General features: G+C 40.6%; 1 protein-coding gene across 2 annotated transcripts; it reads left to right on the top strand.

Moving 5' to 3' along the window:
- The first annotated feature begins 485 nt into the window (after window positions 1-485).
- Window positions 486-22,958, top strand: zmp:0000000662 (RING finger protein 145). 2 transcript variants are annotated; one of them, XM_060925658.1, is made up of 10 exons: window positions 486-1,245; window positions 1,345-1,453; window positions 4,340-4,431; window positions 14,347-14,588; window positions 14,728-14,897; window positions 17,552-17,692; window positions 17,798-17,980; window positions 18,262-18,409; window positions 18,555-18,911; window positions 21,893-22,958. In XM_060925658.1, the coding sequence occupies exons 1-10, from the start codon at window positions 1,077-1,079 to the stop codon at window positions 22,352-22,354; spliced, it is 2,073 nt and encodes a 690-aa protein (XP_060781641.1). In that variant the 5' UTR covers window positions 486-1,076; the 3' UTR covers window positions 22,355-22,958. The 2 variants fall into 2 exon arrangements, with proteins under 2 accessions (XP_060781641.1, XP_060781643.1); XM_060925660.1 differs by lacking the exons at window positions 486-1,245; window positions 1,345-1,453 and adding an exon at window positions 6,847-6,926 and having other exon boundaries at window positions 4,353-4,431.
- The last annotated feature ends 664 nt before the right edge of the window (window positions 22,959-23,622 follow it).

The following is a 23,622-nucleotide window of genomic DNA, read 5'->3' as shown; positions in this document are numbered from 1 at the left end:
ATGCACATTTAGATTAGGACCTTTACTCTTATTGCTGTTAAAGATTTCTGGTTTTCCCCCTTCAACACTGCGAACATTATGAATCAGATTCATCTGGTGTATTATTGTTTTGAACAGGAAACGTTTTGCTTCAAGACAAAGATATAATAATTCAGTCGAAATGTATTCTACATGTTTCCCTGACGACCAAAAGGTGACAACAATTCAAAACAGGCTTCGTTTCAAACCAAACTGAAAAAAAAAAAAAGCCCTTACTGGCTTTCTCTACTCCCTCAGTATTACCGCCAGGAACATACAAACCGACCCTTTTTTATTTTTTAAATGTATTTTTTAAGCAATAGTGCGGTTTCTGAATTGTTCACAAGCCTTACAAATAACAACTATCCGCCCTTTAAAGTAGACTGTTCTAAGTGACTGACTACAAAAAGTGAGCGAGTAGCTTTCACGGCCGAATCGGACATGACTCATTTCCGGTTTCACAGGAAGAAGACGCGCTGACATGTCAGAACTGTTGGGGATGGTTATGCGTTAGAGAACTTATATTGTTAAAAAGGAAACAAACAAACAAAAAAATAGCATGTAAGTCCAGGTTGCACAGGTCTTGTGAGGTGCAGTTTGTCGTGAAAGGTGCTTTAAAGGAAATGTTATCAGCTTAACGGTTTATTTGTGTCAGAGCAGGCCATCATGATACACTGAGGCTTTTAATGTAGAGACTTTCAGCGTTCAAGATAAGCATTGAGAATTATTCTGTCACGCTTGGAGCTGGAAAAAAATTATATAATATATATATATATATATATATATATACACACACATACACACTTTTTATTTATTTTTAATATATTTTTTTTGATCAACGCTTAAACGAGCCGACAATGCAAACTGAAACACGGAGCGTTATTAGTGTAACACCACAGTGAGAACGAAAGCAAGTTGAATGCACTGAATTAGCGTGAAATAAACACTGGTCAGCTGACTGGATGAAGCTTTTCGGATGCACGTCTGCACAGAGACCTTGGTCAGTTCATGAGTCAATATATTTAAGAAGCTCCTGGTTCAGTTAGCTCGGTAATAAAATGCTGCGCTTAGAAGACGTGGCTAATGTGTTGCTCAGAGTGCCCAGTCTCTTAGTCCTGGACCTGCTCTACAAATGCGATCTGGAGAGCTTCAGCCATCACCTCAGGGCGAGCAGCGAGGACATGCTGTTCAAATACAAATACGTCCTCTGGAACATTTACTACTTGGGTACAGTTTTAAACTCTTCCTCTAAATAGTTATTGGACTTACTCAGACAAACCTAGACTAGCCTTTAAGCACAGTCTTCATGTGCTCTCTGTCCAACAGGTCACTTTGTAAGCACAGTGGTGCTGCTGTTGCCTCTTGGACACATTGTTCAACTTTACCTGCATGTTCTTACTGCTCTTCTGCTCTACATGGGACATCAGATGTCCAGGTGAGCATTCTTCGTCCTTTCACACACCAGCAAGCAGTGCCCAGTAAAACGTACTGCGTTCTTTCACATCTACACTACCGTTCAAAAGTTTGGGGTCACTGTGAAATTTCCTTATTTTTGAAAGAAAAGCACTGTTCTTTTCAATGATCACTTTAAACTAATCAGAAATCCACTCTATACATTGCTAATGTGCTAAATGACTATTCTAGCTGCAAATGTCTGGTTTTTGGTGCAATATCTCCATAGGTGTATAGAGGCCCATTTCCAGCAACTCTCACTCCAGTGTTCTAATGGTACAATGTGTTTGCTCATTGCCTCAGAAGGCTAATGGAGGATTAGAAAACCCTTGTACAATCATGTTAGCACAGCTGAAAACAGTTGAGCTCTTTAGAGAAGCTATAAAACTGACCTTCCTTTGAGCAGATTGAGTTTCTGGAGCATCACATTTGTGGGGTCGATTAAATGCTCAAAATGGCCAGAAAAATGTCTTGACTATATTTTCTATTCATTTTACAACTTATGGTGGTAAATAAAAGTGTGACTTTTCATGGAAAACACAAAATTGTCTGGGTGACTCCAAACTTTTGAACGGTAGTGTATATTCGCTCATTTGGCACAACACTATCCAAGAACATCTGGATTGCAATTCAAATACACCGATCAGCCATGACATGACCGCTGAGAGGTGACGCGAATCACGTTGACACCTTTATTGTTTTAGCCGGCGTTAACTTTGTCAGCAGTTTGTGCTACAGTACGGTAGCTCTTCTGTGGGATTGGACCACATGGGCTAGCCTTTGACACCCATGACTCTGTCACCGGTTGTCCTTCCTTGGACTGTTTTTGGTCGGTACTAACCACTAACAAGATGTGCCATTTTGGAGATGCTCAGACCCAGTCATCTCGCCATCACAATTTGGCCCTTGTCACAGTCGCGCAGATCCTTACGCTTGCCCATTTTTCCTGCTTCCAACACATCGACTTCAAGAACTGACTGTTCTCTTGCTGCCTAATATATCCCACCTCTTGACAGGTGCCATTGTAATCAATGTAATTCACTTCACCGGTCAGTGGTTTCAATGGTATGGCTGATTTGGTGTATGTGTATTTTGACCACTCATGCACATGCTCATGTATGCCGGTGCAATGGTGTTATGTGACGCTGAAGTTACCACGATTTGTCATGTTTCTAATGCATTTTATTTAAAAAAAAAAAAGCATAAAAAAGGGCGGCACGGTGGTGTAGTGGTTAGCACTGGCACCTCACAGCAAGAAGGTCCAGGTTCGAGCCCCGTGGCCAGCGAGGGCCTTTCTGTGTGGAGTTTGCATGTTCTCCCCGTGTCCGCGTGGGTTTCCTCCGGGTGCTCCGGTTTCCCCCACAGTCCAGACATGCAGGTTAGGTTAACTGGTGACTAAATTGACCGTAGGTGTGAATGTGAGTGTGAATGGTTGTCTGTGTCTATGTGTCAGCCCTGTGATGACCTGGTGACTTGTCCAGGGTGGACCTCGCCTTTCGCCCGTAGTCAGCTGGGATAGGCTCCAGCTTGCCTGCGACCCTGTAGAACAGGATAAAGCAGCTAGAGATAATGAGATGAGCATAAAAAAGGCAGGAAAAAAGCCACACTGTGTTTTTAAAATGGTGTAATGGTGAAGACACAGACCTTTCAGTTGGAGAATGTGGGTTCATGTCCCTGCTTGGCATATTTAATTTGGAGAAAGTTTTGCTGCAAGTATCTCGTTTAAAATTAGCCAGCATGCACTGATATTTTGTCTAACCCTCTGTTGGGAAAACCAGTGAGTGTACGTGCACTCTGCTTTTGATCTCTGCAGTCAGTAAGCATGTTAAAGCAAGCCACAGTCCGAAGGCTGCTGCCTTCATTAAATAAAAAATTAAACCATAACTTTTAGTAAGACAGATGGAATCTTGCTTGGGGCTGAGTAATGCCATGCCTTGATGTTTAATTTATTACAAAACCTCGGTCAGCCCATAACGTTACCCATAACGTATTTACCAACAGAGAGTTAGGCAATATTTACCAACAGAGAGTTAGGCAATATATCAGTACAGGGTGGCTAATTTAAAGGCGTTAGCAAAACTTTACCCATATGAAATGTGGCGAGTGGGGACGCAAACCTGCGTTCTGTGATCGAAAACCCTGTGCTCATTGGAGCTGCTCAGACCCAGTCATCTCGCCATCACAATTTGGCCCTTGTCAAAGTCGCTCAGATCCTTACGCTTGCCCATTTTTCCTGCTTCCAACACATCAACTTCAAGAACTGACTGTTCTATTGCTGCCTAATGTACCCCACCCCTTGACAGGTGCCACTGTAATGAGATAATCAGTGTTATTCACTTCACCTCTCAGTGGTCATAATGTCATGGCTGATCGGTGTGTATTATTATTCAACATCATAATTAATATGCTTTAGGATATCTTTGACTGTCTCAGCTTGCACATGCTGCCAATCAAGTCAGTTCACTCAAATGAAGTTTGCGTCTTTGTTGACATGCAGCTAGCAGGTCAGGTCATCTGATGCTCACTTGTACCCTGATCTGTAATCCTTAACTGATTATAAACAGACGAGCATAAAAATTACCCTCATTTCTTTGGAAACGTAGCCTGTGTGTTTATAAGATGTTCAATAAGATAAGCTCAATCTTTGAAATTTGGCTTTGTGTTCCTTAACAGTCCAATTCTTTTATGTTCCTTTGTGTTCCTTTATTTGACACAGATGTTCACATCCTGTCAGCATTCCTTACGTTTTATCTAAATGATGTGCAACTTGTTATTAAATGACCTTTAATGGGTTGCTGAGAGGCATTCAACTATTCAAACAAGTCCCTACTTATTTATTTGATTTTTTTTTGTTTTTTTGTATTAACAGGGAATATGTTATAGGGGAGAGTCAATACGGGTATGACGGAACACACTTACTGCATCTACCAGCCTTGAACCGTTTTGTGAGGGCACTTACATGTAGGTACAAACCCTTCACCTAAGGCTGTACCATGGCCAGGAAGCAGTAACTTATCCACTGAATAACTATTCTCTTACATCAAGTTGCCTTTAAGGTGTGTGTGTGTGATATTATATTACACACACACACACACACACACACACACACACACACACACACACTGTGTAATATTTTATATAGATAGATAATTATTAGTGTGTGTGTTTAAAAAAAAATATATATAAAATGTGTATACATTCTGTCATGCTTAGAAAAGCAGTTTCACACTTTATGTAAATTCATTACCATTTAATCTAATTCACTCTTCTGAAATCTAGTCTTTTTTTAACATAACAATTAACATTGACTTGTGTATCTCACTAGTACTGATTTTAACTGATTAGCTTGCTGTTCTTAGCACCTACCGATCCAATTCCCTTGAATCAAGTTAAGAAAGCCTTCAGTTGAGTGACAGCTTCCTGTTTTTATCTTTGACACAAATGTACATGCAAAGCACAACCACAATCAGTAATTACTAAATATTTCTAAGTATCTATCTTCCAGAGATTATTTTTCTCAAAATTCAAAATTAATCACTAGAACGTAATCAACATGGTCGCTATAATCACGAGTAAAGGTCACCGTTGTTATTTTTCTGTTGTTCATGCTCATAGGTCTCACTGGGTCTTCTTTGGAGAGGACTAATTAAGAGAGGATGAAGAACAATCAGTTATCCTAACCTTTTCCAGTAATTTTGACTCCTACCCGATTGCACTGATTTTATTCTCATTCCTGGGTCACGTTGGATAGCAGCAATTAAAGATTGCAGTTTTTATATATATATATATATATATATATATATATATATATATATATATATATATATATATATATATAATATATCTCAGGGCTTTACATTAACTTTTTTGCTCACTGGCCACTGTGGCTAGTGGTTTTCTCGAGTCACTAGCCATTCAGCCTTTTCACTAGCCACAATTTTGTTGCCAGGAAATTGCGGTTTTTTCCTTCACCATGATACGTTAGTTTGGAAGATCTAGATTTAATTATGAATGGCAGCGTATAATGTATCTCTACAGTAGCACTCAAGTATTCAGTGCTGTTAAGGGAGCTCCCTATATGAAAACATGCAACCAACTCAGACAAAAATATAAACAGAGTATTCTGTTTATTGAACTCAAATTCAAGCCCCGTACAATATGAAGTATTGTATAATATGAAAAATAACATTCAGTACAGGCGGCACAGTGGTGTAGTGGTTAGCGCTGTCGCCTCACAGCAAGAAGGTCTGGGTTCGAGCCCTGTGGCCAGCGAAGGCCTTTCTGTGCGGAGTTTGCATGTTCTCCCCGTGTCCGCGTGGGTTTCCTCCGCGTGCTCCGGTTTCCCCCACAGTCCAAAGACATGCAGGTTAGGTTAACTGGTGACTCTAAATTGACCGTAGGTGTGAATGTGAGTGTGAATGGTTGTCTGTGTCTATGTGTCAGCCCTGTGATGACCTGGCGACTTGTCCAGGGTGTACCCCGCCTTTCGCCCGTAGTCAGCTGGGATAGGCTCCAGCTTGCCTGCGATCCTGTGGAACAGGATAAAGCGGCTAGAGATGATGAGATGAGACATTCAGTACAACTGAACTGATTCTAATATTAAAAGTCCAATTCAAAACATTTATCATTGAAAAACATTTGATGTTTTGATTTGCAAGTATTATGTGTATTATCAAGTATTATGTATATTATGTATTATCTATTAATTGTGTGTGAGAGAGAGAGAAAACGTGTAGAGAGAGACATTAAATGTCCTCATTCCATTCATCATCAGATGAGTCTGAATGGTCCATGAAAAATGGTCTTCGTGACCTGAGGCTTCCAGCAGGCCATAAGTTGATAGCTGGGGTGGGATCAACTTCTTTACAATCGCGTGAACGTTTCTAACCAGCAGCACCATCCTCTCCAGCTCAGCCGACTTCATGACAGCCAGGGACTGAAAGCAATGCTGTCCTGTAGTGACCAGCCGTCTTCACCTGTTTTGATGTTATAGTACTGATGTGTGCGTTTGACTTTTCGTGGTCCTTTATAGTTTTGAGTTTAAAATTGCTGGTGCCTGTCTTTGCTAGACTTTCTACAATCTTCACAGTACAGTGTATTTTCGGTTTTGCTATGAACTAGCCAATCTCGCCCGAACTTCCATTTGCCATTGAACTGTCTTATCTATTAGCGTCTTGTTCATCTCCATGGCCGTAGCCAGCTCTGAGGCCCCCATGTTCCAGACCTCGGTCATTTTTAAGAGCTGAAAATACATTTGTACGCTAAATATTGAACTGGATAAAAAAAATAAAGAACATTAAAACGTCTCCGTAAAAAGTGCATTTTTAATTATGTTAAACGTTGATTCTGTCTTCTGTGTGTGTTTGGTGCGCGCAGCTCTGAGACCAAGAACACAAAAGCGAATGAGCGCGCAACTCGGGGGAGGAACGCAGTGCAGGAGACACGGGGTTTCCATGGTAACCATCAGCGCACTTTCATGAAGCTGTTAAATTGACACTTTCGAAGCAGCGCAGTTGTAGCCTACCTTGTTTGTGATTTTAAAAATAAATCATTCGATAAGCCAAAGCAATAGAGTGTAAAGTTTCAACTTATGTTTGGCTTGGATAACTTTGCCTAAAACATGGTGGTGTATACTGATTTTTTTTTTTTTTCCCCCCCAGAATTTTATTTTTTTTTTTTTGTGTAGGTGTAACGGATGCCAGATTGTTAATGTATCTTAGTTACATAGGCTGCATGGTTAGGGTATCTTTTTTTTTTTTTTTTGTCCTCATTGCTTGGGCCAGATCAAACCATTAAACAAGCTTAAATTATTCTTACTCTTGCCACATACAATGGTGCTTGAAAGTTTGTGAACCCTTTAGAATTTTCTATATTTCTGCATAAATATGACCGAGAACATCATCAGATTTTCACACAAGTCCTAAAAGTAGATAAAGAGAACCCAGTTAAACAAATGAGACAAAAATATTATCCTTGGTCATTTATTTATTGAGGAAAATGATCCAATATTACATATCTGTGAGTGGCAAAAGTATGTGAACCTCTAGGATTAGCAGTGAATTTGAAGGTGAAATTAGAGTCAGGTGTTTCCAGTCAATCAATGGGATGACAATCAGGTGTGAGTGGGCACCCTGTTTTATTTAAAGAACAGGGATCTATCAAAGTCTGATCTTCACAACACGTTTGTGGAAGTGTATCATAGCACGAACAAAGGAGATTTCTGAGGACCTCAGAAAAAGCACTGTTGATGCTGATCAGGCTGAAAAAGGTTATAAAACCATCTCTAAAGAGTTTGGACTCCACCAATCCACAGTCAGACAGATTGTGTACAAATGGAGGAAATTCAAGACCGTTGTTACCCTCCACAGGAGTAGTTGACCAACAAAGATCACTCCAAGAGCAAGGGTTGGAGTAGTCAGTGAGGTCACAAAGGACCCCAGGGTAACTTCTAAGCAACTGAAGGCCTCTCTCACATTGGTTAATGTTCATGAGTCCACCATCAGGAGAACACTGAACAACAATGGTGTGCATGGCAGGGTTGCAAGGAGAAAGCCACTGCTCACCAAAAAGAACATTGCTGCTCGTCTGCAGTTTGCTAAAGATCACATGGACAAGCCAGAAGGCTATTGGAAAAATGTTTTGTGGACGGATGAGACCAAACTAGAAATTTTTTATTTAAATGAGAAGCGTTATGTTTGGAGAAAGGAAAGCACTGCATTCCAGCATAAGAACCTTATCCCATCTATGAAACATGGTGGTGGTAGTATCATGGTTTGGGCTTGTTTTGCTGCATCTAGGCCAGGACGGCTTGCCATCATTGATGGAACAATGAATTCTGAATTATACCAGCAAATTCTAAAGGAAAATGTCAGGACATCTGTTCATGAACTGAATCTCAAGAGAAAGTGGGTCATGCAGCAAGACAATGACCCTAAGCACACAAGTCGTTCTACCAAAGAATGGTTAAAGAAGAATAAAGTTAATGTTTTGGAATGGCCAAGTCAAAGTCCTGACCTTAATCCAATGGAAATGTTGTGGAAGGACCTGAAGCGAGCAGTTCATGTGAGGAAATCCACCAACATCCCAGAGTTGAAGCTGTTCTGTATGGAGGAATGGGCTAAAATTCCTCCAAGCCTGTGTGCAGGACTGATCAACAGTTACTGGAAATGTTTAGTTGCAGTTATTGCTGCACAAGGGGGTCACACCAGATACTGAAAGCAAAGGTTCACATACTTTTGCCACTCACAGATATGTAATATTGGATCATTTTCTTCAATAAATAAATGACCAAGTATAATATTTTTGTCTCATTTGTTTAACTGGGTTCTCTTTATCTACTTTTAGGACTTGTGTGAAAATCTGATGATGTTTTAGGTCATATTTATGCAGAAATATAGAAAATTCTAAAGGGTTCACAAACTTTCAAGCACCACTGTACATGATTTTTTTTTTTTTTCAAAACTGATGATATTCAGTTCAAACACCATTAAAAGTAATTTCAGGAATAGATCTCTTGTGTGGCGTGTAATTCAACCCTCTCATTTAAATATGGCAGACATTTTTTGGCGCGCGCTTTGCACATCACGGACCTCGGTGATTTTAAAATGCTGCTCCGGCCCTGCGCCTCTCTGCCCCTTTTTTCCTGAGCAGCAGGGTTTGAAACTCCAGGTATATGCCGCCACATAGTGCGCTTGTCAGTCATCAGCAACTTTGTTGCTTCGTTCATTAACCGTGGGTTACCGTATCAGTGATTTTTATCTGAGCCGTTAACGAACATTCTAAACAATTCTAACATGTCAGAATGTTTATGCAGGTGCTCATGGGAGTTGCAGGCACGTAATATTACACTGCAATGCGTTTATCAGATGCCTTCAGAGAAAACTACAATTTCAATACATTACAATATTGTAATAAAATTACAATACAATTTTACCCGCATTTGGCGGGTGGGCGGGTGCTAATGTAAAGCCCTGATATATATAAAATATACACACACACACACACACACAAAATGTCTCTTTGCAAGATTCACCTTGACCAAACATTTTTGTTTACCATGGACAAGCTTCTGGCAGAATTCTGATTGGATAGTTCACGACTCTTCATGGTAGAATTGGTAGAGTTCAATTAAATTTGGTTTTTTTTTTTTTTTTCTTGACATGGACTCGATTTATAAGCAAGGTCCATATATTTTCAATAGGGTTGAAATCAGGACTTGTTTTAAGCTTAAAGCAGATACGCAGAACCTTTTTATTTTTAAATACATTTCTGAGTGGATAGTATCTCCATCCTTGACTCTTGTATGCTGCATAAATGGGAATAAAAAATATATATTTTTGAGAGTTAAAATTGACCACAAAGTTGGCATTTGAGCTGCCCCGCTGAGCCAGCCAGCCCTGAGTGCGTGACGTCACAGCGGTAACCGGTTTTAAGGCCGAGGCCTTTGACAGCTATAGACCAAAGTCATATAAATAAAAATTTATGGTGAAAGTAAGAAACACTGTTACCGACTTGCTCAACTAAGACTGATTTGACTTCATTGATCGCGGGTTGACTCTCATTAAAACAGGAGAGGTGTTATAACCTATGCAACATGCATGTACATGCATGCATTTTCACTGATAAAACGTAAAAGGCTAATTAAATAATCAGATGAACTGAGACAATCACATTCTGAAGCAAATTAAATAATCTTATACTGGTAACTTAAACACACAATACAAGTTACATGTATTAATCTAAATGCAGTTAAACAACGTATTGTTTTTGTTGCTTTGTATCCAAATGAGTCGGAGCTTACCCGTCTGTGTTCTCACTTCTTGAAGGCTGATCTTGTGGCTGATTGTTTCGAAACAATCTGACTTTCAGTTGTTCATTCAGTTCGCCGTTCAGGGCTTGACATTAGCACTTGCCCGATGGCCCGGTGGTGTTTTTTACGTCTTTCGGGCCAGTTCGGGCCACTAAATTTGGCCAAACAGTGGCCCGGGCGGGGCAGTACGTTTTCGATACAAATTAACAAATTTTATGACTCATATTTTACCCAGAATTGTGAATAAATTGTTTGTAAAATGCACCTTTTAGATACGATGTCCATCATCTTTGTTTTCGTCACTCTCCGCTCCGTGGCAGGAGTGTGTCGTCTTCGTGCATCTTCAGAGATGTTCGGCGCTGTTCGGAAGCGTCATTTTGGCGGGAAAATGGCATCTTGTAGACGAAGACTGTTGCGGCAAGGAGACCATCATAACGGTGAAATTCAAATAGAAATATGTTCAAACTCCACGCTCCCCAACCTGGCCAAAGGCCAGGTAAACAGTTTAAATACGGTCGTGCATAAATTAACTATCAGGTGTTAACGAATGGCTTCATTTTGAACTCGGCAGCCAATCAGAGTGCGCGACGTCATGCTCTGTTTACAGCTCGCCAAATATGGTGCCAAATCGTAAAACAGCATTTCAACACACGCGCTTTAGCTTCAGATGGTGTAAAATCGTTCAGACTTTGTATGTTAATATCAAAATTTCAGGATACATTGCCAAGAAATATGGCTACACGTGTATCAACTTTTAGTGATTTAAAGAATGAAGTATAAATGTTGGTTGCTATGACTGGAATAGAAGAACAGATAAAATAATGTGGTAAATTAGATCTGATCCCATATATTATTCAAATATCCAAAGATGATGAAATCTATCAAAATAGCCAAACTAGGTCTACATTAGTTCATTACAACAAAAATAATAACTATTCTGACCCTCTCTGGTACAACCAGACCATGCTAAACCCAGTATACCCCCAGTTGCTAGGGTATCTGCTGTTGCCATGGCAACGGTTTATGCAAATGAGCCGACTTTGCAAAAATTTCCCCCGAGGACATATCCTGAAAATTTGGTGTTTATATCTTGCCTTATTAAAAAAAATACAACATTTCACCCCTTTTTGGCTCACCTGAGCATATGTTAATTAGCTAATTAACAGGTAATTAGGGTTATAAATCACCTCCGAGCAGGTAAGGTTCTGCAAAAATCTCACTAGATTATTCCCCAAAGTCCACCCTTTCAGGAAATGTATGGTTTGTCGATGATTCTCATGATATTTTATTAATTAAGAAATAAAACTTCTTCATGGGCAATAAAAATGCCCATTTAAATCCAGCATGATAAGGGTTAGTATGCCACCCTCACCTTTCATCCAGACTTGGGACTGGCCTGTGTGTGCCTTGTGGCTATTATATAAAGGTGTATTTAAAAAGTTAATTGTACTTCTATTTCTATTAGAATATCTACAGTGGTGAGAATTCAATATCTACAATGTTGAGAATATATGAGCCAAAGTTGAAACCATGACAAAAAAGGGAAATATGTCTCCATCACACAGGGTGGGTTACAGGCAAAGCTTATTCTATAAACAAGTTAGTTGCATGGTGAGGCAAAACTTAGCTTATTCTAAAACTTATACAAACAATTGTTAATGTAAAACAGTAATCAACAGCATGTGTTAAACGAACAGAGAACAAGAACAAAGGACATTTTTAAATGTAACTAAGAAATTGATAGAACAAGAAATGCAAACAAAATATCAATGTGAACAAACAGTAAAGATATAATAATGTTAGCAAAATATGAATCTTATTTTCATTAATTTCACCTTAAAATGCACCAGAATGCACGAATATGAATTGAAAAATCAAAATTTTCCGGGGGAGGGCCCCCGGACCCCCCTCTTTGTGTGGCTGCCTGCGGCAGCTGTGGTTCGGGTACCGCGCACATTTGGGCCACCACATTTTCCATTTGGGCTAGTAACTTTTCAATTCCACTGGCCCAATGGGCCACCAGTGGTAAATGCTTAATGTCTAGGCCTGCCGTTCATTCGCTTCTTCCATGTAAGGACGAGATAGCAGAGAAATCAGACAGCTGCTCCACTCATTCTCCATTTTCTCTATACTGAGTACTCCGCTATTACTGCTCGGCTAAGGCAATTACTAAAACCCGGGACAGGACGTCACCGGTTTTAGCAACAACCGTGGGGAGGTCACTGCCCAAGCGATATGTCACGTCCCATTCTGTCCCGGGTTTTACCAACAACCCTTGGTTCACACTCCAGGAGAACTAGTGCAACTGAACTTGCTTTCCTTTTTAAAAAAAAAAATGTTTTACTTAATTGTTGGTACTGCACCCTCTTTCAATATGGGCTTATAGCCAACGCTCCTCAACAGATCAAAGGTCTCTTACGAGTCCTCAGTAAAATGTGCAGAGGAGAGACCGCTTCATAGGTGCCCAATGTGCCTGTGAACTACTTGCAAAACGCATCCAAATCTTTGCAGTTTGAACATTTCTTTGGCTATGAATACAACGTAAATCCACCTTCTGTCGTGTTGCTGTACTGGCCAGCAACACATCTACATGGCATGGCGATAAATTGGCTTAAAATGGAGGATCCGAGTTGCAGTCAGCTCTGTGTTTTAGTATAGTGGAAATGGCGATGAGACTGATAGACTTCCTGCTGTGACGTTGCAGATGTCAAGGTCATTCACTCAGACCGCTACCTATATGAATCACTTTAATCGTAAAAATTACTATATTAGATTTATTGTTAACGCTTAAAACTATTCCTGTACCATTCTTGAGGTCTCAAGGCATTTATAAACGAAAGTGAGGCCATGGCTCTGCATATCTGCTTTAATGTTAGCCTGCTTTATCCTCCACAACCAGCTCTGATGCATGTTTGGGTTCATTGTCCTATTGTAACTCCCAAGTCGTGTTCAAGTTTCTGATGGTTTATGCTGAAGAATTCTAAGGTAGTCCTCCTTCTTCATTATTCCATCCACTTTGTGCAATGAACCAGTTCCACTGGCAGCAAAACAGCCCCAGAGCATGATGATCCTACCACCACCATCAGCTGGTACAGTGTCCCTCTGTACATGGTGGTCATTGTGGCCAAACAACTCAGTCTATGTCTCATCTGACCATACAGCTTTCCTCCAGAAGGCTTTTTCTTTGAATGTGTGGTCAGCTTCAAACTTTAGTTAAGCTTGAAGGTGTCAATTTAGGAGCAGGGGGTTATTTCTTGGATAGCAGCCTCTTAGTCCATGGTGATCTGAACTGTAGACAGTGATCCATCAGCTTCCAGTTCATGGCAAGGCTGTGCCATGGTGGTTCCCAGGTTATTCCTGACCATCCAAACCAATTTCCTTTCAGCTGAGGATAACAGTTTGCATTTACTTGAAACAAAGTGGCTTGGCAAAGTCACAGTAACTTGCATACAATTGTTTGAACTGCTCTTGGAATTTGCAGTTGTTTTAGAAATGGCTCCAAGAGACATTCCGGAGTTGTGTATATCTACGATCCTCTTTCTCAGATCTGCACTGAGCTCCTTGGACTTTCCCATTTTACTGTGTGTTGGTCAATCTAATGTGTGCTGTCATCAAACCCTTTTTATAAAGGCACAAAGAAGCTACCAGCTGTAGTCAATCCTGATCATTAACAGGAAGTTAAGAGGCCTTGGCAAGATAAGAGACATTTTGGAAGTTTCAGCACCTCTGAATTAATAATCTAAGTGAGCGTATGTACATTTTTGACCCTGTGTTGATTTCAGGAAACCCAAAGAAAATTAAAACTTATGCACCAAATTCTAGTGTTATATACACACACTGTGTGTGTGTGTGTGTGTGTGTGTGTGTGTGTGTGAGAGGAATTGGGTGGAGAATATTAGCTAGAGCCTTGTTGGATTTGCCATCATTAACCAGTCAAAATTGGGATGTTATCTCCAATAATCATGTTGTATGCTACGTTTGTATGGTTTTGTACATGTATAAAATGGGAATTATAAGCATTATTTCTTTTGATTGTTTGTGTTTTGTATGCTCATGTATACTAACAGGTCAGATTATTGTTGCCACTCTGTGTGCTTTCCTCATGCGCACTCGTCGTGTATGGCTGTTCTCTGCACACTTGCTCCCACTGATTGGACGAGTGTGTTTAGTTTCTCAACACAATGCCCTGACGCTCATTACTGTTTCCATGGGGATAACTGCAGCAGAGGTTGCCACCTTCCTCCTCATGAATCTGTTTGTCCCATATAGATTGGCCAGGGCCACATACCAGCAAATATCACAAACCGAGGTAAACCTAAATGTTCTTGCACTCATAAGTATGTTTAAGTGTCTGCTCCAACAAACCATTATAAAATAAAACGCACATTTGTACACAGTGTACTCTCAAATTCCCAGGTTTGTATTTCTCAAGCGTCTGTTGTCTGTAGGTGACTGATTTGTACCGGCTGTTGGCGGTGGGCATGTTTCTCTGGCATAGATTTGCTGTGCCTGTGTTGTTCAGTGCATTCTGGCTTGTACTGTTTGGAGTTCAGCTTGTCTCCAATGTTGGCAGCTCCACTGCCATTCAAGAGGGGTTGTTGCTCTACCTCCTCACCAGGTAAACACTCGCCAAAGGTCACCGTACTTAATGAGTAAACGCACTCACAAATGTCACTTGTTTAGTTGATGTTTAAGGCTTGGAAAACACAAGTCAGTAGGACGAGGCCAATAAACATTGATTTATGATTTTTGTTTATTTACAGTATCAGTCAAAAGTTTGTACACCCCTACTCATTCATAGGTTTTTCCGTAGTTTGACTATTTTCTACATTGTAGAACAATACTGAAGACATCAAAACTATGAAATAACACATGGAAAATGTATGGAAATATGTGGTAAACAACAAAAGTGTTAAACATGTTTCATATTTTAGATTCTTCAAAGTAGCCCCCGTTTGCCTTGATGCTTTGCACACTATTGGCATTCTCTTAACCAGCTTCATGAGGTCGTCACCTGGAATGCTTTTCAATTAACAGGTGCCTCGTCAAAAGTTAATTAGTGCAATTTCTTGCCGCCTTAATGCATTTGAGATCAAACAATAAATAATAACACAGTAAACAGCCCTATTCCACAACTGTAGTAATCTGTATTATGTCAAGAACCGCTCAACTAAGTAAAGAGAAACGACATCCATCATTACGTTAAAGGATATGGGACATGGATTTTTACCTGGGCATAATTATGTATAAAGGACATAAGAAATGCCATCTAAATCACTGCAGGGCGTCAAAAATGTGAAAATCATCACATTATTCAAGTTTTTTTTTTTATACATCAGCGTAAAACAAGGATTCGTTAATGAGCTAGGTGGTCACGTGACCTGTGACGCAACAAAAACTTTCCAAGGAGCCAGCGCTTGGGTATCTAATGTAAACAGGTTACCGAAATGGACACCATCGACAGTGACATTCCCGATGTTTCACAGAGATGTGAAGTTAGACCCTATCAATTCGAACCGATAGCTGGAAATTCACATGAACATAGATCTTGTCTTTACTCTGACGGGTCAGATGATTCTGAGAGTGAGAGTTCATTCAGCCCTCATGAAACTGAAAGCGGTCAGCTCGATAACACTTCCTGGTAAGTTAAAAACAATTCTGCTCAAAGGCTAATGATCTGTTGAAAGAAGTATTATTTTTGTATCATACAGTACATTGAAAGTTCATCATGGATCTAGCTAAAGTTTGTTGCAAGCTAGTTTTTTTTTTTTTTTTTGCTGATATTTTTCGAGATTGACTGAGATACAATGCTTCCAGAGTCCGAGATGAAAACATTCAAAATGGCGAAACGAGTCAGAATTATGATAATCAATAATTGATACACCCAAAATTATAATACTAATCCTTACCTCGGCTTTCAGTCGTTTAGCGCAGAGGTCTTCAACAGGGGGGGTCGCGAAATCGCACCGGATCACTCATATCAACAAAAATATTCCTGCCCTGTCCCCTGGCCTCCGTGCAGGGATGCAAACAGCGCGCCTTTCGGCGGATGCCGCCTTTTTCACGGCTGAATTGCGCAGATCCGATTTAAAAAAAAAAAAATAAAATAGCGATATTAATTCATGAAACATGAAGTATAAGGATGAGGGGAAAAAAAACAGTTTAAATCGGGAAGCTGCGCACATTTGTGCAGCCTGGCGCAAATGTGCGCAGCTTCCCGATTTAAACTGTTTTTTTCTTTTTTCTCATCCTTATACTTCCTGTTTCATGTTTCATGAATTAATATCGCTCAGCACCTGAGTATTAATGTTGAAAGAATCCTCAGTGAAATGGTCCGAACACAGTTTGTGGGAAACAGTAGGTGCAAAGTTTTTTCAACAGGTGTTCTGTAAAGTTATCCTACCTCTTGGATTTGTCCTACCAAGCCTACTGCGCATGCGCGAAGCCTACTGCGCATGCGCAGGTGAGCCCACACTTTCCTCAGCTTCGGGTCCTTGGGGAATGCAAAAAAAACTTACTCCAGGGCATTTCCCATTGGAATTATTGCAACCATAAGCAGCACAATACACCATGATGTCCAATGTATGATGTCCAATGTACTTTAAAGACTAGAAAAACAATTTTCTTGTCATCCACTTCTCCATTCATCTACCCGCTTTTGCTGTGCCCGAAAGTTTTTGTGACGTATGATCACATGACAGCGGCTCTTCCGGTTGCAAAAAATGCATATCGGAAGTCGAGCAGAAATGCCATATAATCATCACGAATATAACGATTTTGCTGAATTTAATAGATGATTTTTGTATTTGTTGATGCAATTAATTCATATTTTTAATGGAAAGAAACTGATATAGCGTGCTTTTATGTTTCATGTCCCATATCCTTTAAAACATGAAGTGTCTTTTAATTAATAAAAATAAAGAGAAAAAAATCACTGAATTAGATCTGTCCAAACTTTTGACTGGTACTGTGTGATATTACTGATTTGATTTCATGGCAATTGTATTCTGGTTGGATGACTATTTGGGTGTAAATGTGGAAATTTAGTTTAAACCCGTTACCCCATTTTTAGCCTAGCTTTCAACTTTCAGTGTTGTAGCCGATGATATTTTTATGCACCGTAAACAGTTGAGTTGCATGTCATGTTAGAGATGTAAATATTTTACACCAAACTGCAAGAAAGGTTGCTCATTTGTTTGAAAAATTGCTTGCTTGTTAAATTTGTGCTGCTTTTCTTGTGTGTGTGTGTGTGTGTGTGTGTGTGTGTGTAAGTGTGTCTGAGTGCTGTGCTAGTCCGTACTCTCTGCTGGGTTTGACGTTTGTGGTTTCTTATTTGGCATTGGGCCTCCTGAATCTCTGCAAGTTCTGCCTGGGAGGAGTCACAGCACTGCAGAACCACAACGTCATGCACAGGTATGGGCGTAAATACGTTTATACTTGTGTAAGTGTAGTAAATATTGGCAAAATATTTTACCACTAAAATATGGTTGTGTGTGTGTGTGTGTGTGTGTGTTAAAGGGGTGTGACGGAGGGTGTGACTTTATTGTTGTTGGCCCTGCAGACTGGCTTGTTGGACTTGCCAGCCCTGCAACGCTGCTTCCTCCTCTTTATCATACTCTTTATCGTCCTCACTTCCACACTGCAGAGCATGAGTGAGATAACTGAGCCCGTTGTGCTCGGACTTGGAGCCAGTAGAAACAGGTATAAATTTTGAATTTCTGTCCTTTTTTGCTGACATTGTCAAACGCGAACAGCTTACAGCAAAACAGTTAATTAGTATATGTGACCGTGTTAGCAGGTCTAGTAGTCACTCAGGCCAGAGTAACTTACAGACTTTGGGGGAATAAGCATAGTGTCAAGAAAAGCATTACATACAGTGGTGTAACCATATTTAAATTCCTCTGGGAGTTGTCATTCTTCTTAAAATGGCTGTGAGAAGACGCATTGGGGGCGGAAGCTGATCTAAACCGGTGTGTCTGCAGGTGTATGTGGAAGCATGTGCGGGGGCTGAGCATGTGTGTGTTCCTGCTACTTTTTCCTGGCTTCATGGCATTTAAGATATCCCAGTTCTTCCACATGGACTTCTGGCTTCTCATCCTTGTTTCCAGCTGTATGCTTACATCACTTCAGGTATGATTGGACAATTCACAGCCACACTAATCCTGAAAAGACCAACAATATAAACTTTTTGCACGCTCATTTAAAGTATTGTATAATGTTAAAAAAACAGCCGAGACCTTGATAAACCTAAATTGTCATTTGGTATGTGCTCCAGGTGACGGGGACCCTATTAATCTACTGCCTGTTCATGCTGGAGGTGTGGCGCGGTGCTGCCCTGCCCAGCCTCGACGAGGTAGTGTATTATGTGAACGCTGTGTGTCGGGCACTGGAGTTTGCTGTGGCACTGTGTGTGGTTGCGTACGGGGCATGGGAGTCATTGTGGGGTGAGTGGAGCTGGATAGGGGCTTCGGTTATCATCATTCACTCCTACTGCAACGTGTGGCTACGTGCCCGGGCTGGATGGAAGAGCTTCTTGCTTCGGCAGGAAGCAGCACGCAAAATCAACTCACTCCCACGGGCGAGTGCTGAACAGCTGCAGGAACACGGTGATGTCTGTGCCATCTGTTTTCAGGTCAGCATTGAGTTTGGATTGTAAATATCGGATAACGGGTTGTATATAAAACAACGACAATCTTGATAAATGCGCTACTGACCAATCTGTTCAGGGTACATTCTAGGTAGGGTTTGGATTTTGAGACTCTCACAAAATTGTTCCGCAGAACAATTTTATCACTTTTGAACTAATACAAATTAAATCTCAGCCTTTTATAACAAATTATCCTAGCAACTACACTGATTTACCTTTGCCTAAAAACCAGCTAATGTTGAACTGGTTAAACAGTATAGTTAGATATACATTATATATGACAATTAGTTTTCTACTTGGGGGCGGCACGGTGGTGTAGTGGTTAGCGCTGTCGCCTCACAGCAAGAAGGTCCGGGTTCGAGCCCCGTGGCCGGCGAGGGCTTTTCTGTGCGGAGTTTGCATGTTCTCCCCGTGTCTGCATGGGTTTCCATTGGGTGCTCCGGTTTCCCCCACAGTCCAAAGACATGCAGGTTAGGTTAATTGGTGGCTCCAAATTGACCGTAGGTGTGAATGTGAGTGTGAATGGGTGTCTGTGTCTATGTGTCAGCCCTGTGATGACCTGGCGACTTGTCCAGGGTGTACCCCGCCTTTCGCCCGTAGTCAGCTGGGATAGGCTCCAGCTTGCCTGCGACCCTGTAGAACAGGATAAAGCGGCTAGAGATAATGAGATGAGTTTTCTTCTTTTGAGTCCCCAGTATTTCCTTTGTAATAAATCTGCGATAAATTTAGTTATTTCTTTGTATAAATTTGCAATAAATAAGCAGCTTATAATTAAACTCAAATGATAGTTATGAAAGCTTTTTGGACATTGTATTTTCCTCCCATTGTGCTGGGTTCCTCCAGTAGAGTCAAAGCAGTGCTTACTGGGCCGTATTTGAAGATTTGTAGTTTGTGATGCAGTTTTTCAAAACATGGTAGAATTGTAACGACCCACTTAAATTATTATACCCCTGCTCCGAAGGGGGGCATACTGGTTTACCTCTGTCTGTCCGTTTCTCCGTATTTCTGTCCATCCAAAACACCCTTTTTCTAAGTAATCACAAATCCATTGCCACTTGGTATCAAACTTCAGCTTGGGGTTCTATACCATGTATACCGTTTTCAGGTCTGTCGCAGATCGACTTCCCGTTTACCGACTGGATGTATTTACGAAACATATAAAGTGGATTTTGATGCTATTTCAAGAAGCAAAATGCTACAGTGGTTCTTGAAAGTTTGTGAACCCTTTAGAATTTTCTATATCTCATCTCATTATCTCTAGCTGCTTTATCCTGTTCTACAGGGTCGCAGGCAAGCTGGAGCCTATCCCAGCTGACTACGGGCGAAAGGCTGCATAAATATGACCTAAAACATCAGATTTTCACACAAGTCCTAAAAGTAGATAAAGAGAACCCAGTTAAACAAATGAGACAAAAATATTATACTTGGTCATTTATTTATTGAGGAAAATGATCCAATATTACATATCTGTGAGTGGCAAAAGTATGTGAACCTCTAGGATTAGCAGTTAATTTGAAGGTGAAATTAGAGTCAGGTGTTTTCAATCAATGGGATGACAATCAGGTGTGAGTGGGCACCGTTTTATTTAAAGAACAGGGATCTATCAAAGTCTGATCTTCACAACACATGTTTGTGGAAGTGTATCATGGCACGAACAAAGGAGATTTTGTGGAAATAGTTTGAGGGAGACCCACGTATGATTGTCAGGTGTCCACATAGTTTGGCTATATAGTGTATGTTGTCATTCCATGTTGTAATTGTAAATTGGAACTAAAAGGAATAGAAGTGCTGAAAGCAATGCTGTGGAATGTAAGCTCTCTGCATTTTTATGACTAGCTTAGTACAGCGTTTCCAACCTTTTTTCAGTCACGGCACCCTTCAGAAGTATGCAAATTCCCAAGGCACCCCCATATAAAACATATGCAGTCACGCTGACCCCGGCAGTGACATGGGAAAGGGGGCCGTGAGACAAATTTTGACGATGCATGAGGCAGCGATGATCTGCATTAGTGTAACTATCGTTTTTTGGAATTTTAATTCATTTTATTTATTTCAGTGTTAGAATATATAATTTTTTGACGGCACCCCTGACGAAGCCCGTGCCACCCCGGTTGAGAGAGGCTGCCTTAGTAGCACAGAGCTTGGATTTATTTGTAAATTAGGCTAGTTTATTTTACAGAATCAGGGTTTGTGGACAGTAGCATGGTGGTGTAGTGGTTAGCACTGTCGCCTCACAGCAAGAAGGTCCGGGTTCGAGCCCCGTGGCCGGCGAGGGCCTTTCTGTGTGGAGTTTGCATGTTCTCCCCATGTCTGCGTAGGTTTCCTCCGGGTGCTCCGGTTTCCCCCACAGTCCAAAGACATGCAGGTTAGGCTAATTGGTGGCTCTAAATTGACCGTAGGCGTGAATGTGTGCGAGTGTGAAATGGTTGGTTGTCTGTCAGCTCTGTGATGATCTGGTGACTTGTCCTGGGTGTACTCCGCCTCTCACCCATAGTCAGCTGGGATAGGCTCCAGCTTGCCCGCGACCCTGCACAGAATAAGCGGTTACGAATAATGGATGGATGGATGGATTGTGGACTATAAGTGGTAAAATAAATTTTCAATAACATGGGAAAGTTTTTAATTGTTCGTGATTTGAAAATGGAGTTATTCGGTGCTGTTTACAAGTGTCCGTGATTGTGCTACTGGAAACACATGATGTTAAAGTGTGTTCCAAATGGTGAAAGTTACTTTTAACCTCTACATAAAGGGAATTGAGTTCTCAGTGTGGTGGGCGTAGCCTTTCATGGATCTAGGTCATAGTCATGGATACCTGTATCTATGTCCCATAATGCACAATGCTCACAGAGCATACTCTTTTATAATGATGTTTTATATCCTATGTATTTTTATGCTGTTATGATATTGTGTAATATATTTCTTTTACTTTTCAAACCATTTATCCTTATCGTTTCTCTGTCCTGCAGGATATGACCTCTGCTGTGATAACCTACTGTGGTCATTTTTTCCATGGAAGCTGTCTTAGAAAGTGGCTATATGTTCAGGAAACCTGCCCCATGTGTCACACTCCCATCAAACAATCCACATCCATCCAAACACCTGCTGCTGGCGATGCCCAACCAAACCCAGTACAGACCCAACCAAACCCACATCAGCAAGAGCCAGCTGTTGAACACCATGACATTCACCAAGGGGAGCAGGGCCCAGTGGAAGATGAAGTCCATTTACCAGATCAGAAAGCCGAGCCTGAGGCACCATTCAGAAGAGACCATCTACAGAATCTGAACTGTAGTGCCAGTGGAGACACTGCCAGACCTGGCTGCTCATTAGAAGGAAATCCTTGCAGTGAAAGAGACTGGGAATCTGAGCAGAGGACTAACCAGCCCAGAGAGGCTAATTTAACTATGGACTCGGACAGAGAACTGTGACTGCACCACTCTGTCTTTCAGTGCTACTTATGGAGCCAACAACAAAGAAAGAAAGAAAAGTGGATCATTAAAAGACAATAGAGAGCTGCCTCTCTGAAATCTTAGTATCAAAGACTACAACCCAGATTTCTGGTGGAATGAAGCTTCCTCTAATCCTCTTAACTATGTGCTGGTATCTTCTCATCACAGCCCTTCTTTAAGCAATACAAAAATGTAATGTTTGCTGTGGCTTCATTTCTGCTGAAATGTTTAAAATTCATAAGCTGTTGTGAGGATGATAGTCCTTTTAAAGAAGGGTAAAAGTGAAGGTGAGATGATTTTTGCTGTCTCTTTGTAAAGCAATGTACCGTATAATAACTGGGGAATTTAATTTGAACTGCTTTTGAGGAAATTCTTTAAAAATGATATATCCTCCTTCAATACAAATCGCAGATCTTCTGTATGTTGCAGTCAAATACGCATGTGAAGAGATGAGCTCTTCAGAGTGCATAAATAACTGACAGTGCCTCACTCAACCATAATTTTCACCATGTCACTTTGTCCAAAGTATTCTGAAGTAAATACTTTTTTTTCTGTTGATTAAATAGTTATTTAACTATTGCAACATTTTTTTTTTGACTTTTTTTTTTTTTTTCACGTTGCTCCACAAATAGTCTTAACTTGAGCTCGAATGAGATCGTTTCATGAACCTGTCATTCTTAGGCCTGGATTCTACTGCTGTGACCAGATATCTGCGAGCCTGCCAAGGTGTCTTTCACAGATGCTCACATACAGTAGGTGTCTGCTTTCAGATTACATCTAATGTGTGTGTATACGTTGGGGCATAGTGTCGCATGTACCGAAAGCAGAATTTTACAGGAAATGGAACAGAGATTTTCTCTGCAAGTACCAAAGCCATAGAACAAAGCAGAGTTATATGTTTCACCATAGAAATAATGAGTAGAAGAGGGCAGAGTGTTTTGAAAAACGCTGGGAATAAGAATGATGATGAAGCTTGAATCAATTTGCAATGAAAGTGTTTCTGAAGCATTTTCAGTTGTTTTGTATGAAACAGTTTAAATAGTTTCAGGTATTGAAGCACTTCATTTTTAACGAATGTAAAAATGCCCAATTCTACTAATTCTGGAATGATGACTGCTTTGGAATTAATTTTGAGTTGCTATGGTTCACATCACATACATTTGTGTCTTTACTGGGAGGCTTTCAACAGAAACAAGTGTTGCCAGGCAAAACAAACCTCGCCCGGTAGCACTTATGAAGGAAGATAT

This window comes from Neoarius graeffei, chromosome 7 (assembly GCF_027579695.1).
Source record: "Neoarius graeffei isolate fNeoGra1 chromosome 7, fNeoGra1.pri, whole genome shotgun sequence".
NCBI lineage: Eukaryota > Metazoa > Chordata > Actinopteri > Siluriformes > Ariidae > Neoarius > Neoarius graeffei.
The sequence above is the reverse complement of the archived record's forward strand: the minus strand, read 5'-3'. Positions and strand labels throughout refer to the sequence as shown.

Bases quoted from the DNA above. Each gene is read 5' to 3' on its own strand.
- zmp:0000000662 (XM_060925658.1), top strand. From the start codon at position 1,077: ATGCTGCGCTTAGAAGACGTGGCTAATGTGTTGCTCAGAGTGCCCAGT. The intron at 17,693-17,797 runs GTATGGGCGTAA...TGTGTGTTAAAG, and splicing joins AACCACAACGTCATGCACAG to GGGTGTGACGGAGGGTGTGA. The intron at 18,410-18,554 runs GTATGATTGGAC...TATGTGCTCCAG, and splicing joins GTATGCTTACATCACTTCAG to GTGACGGGGACCCTATTAAT.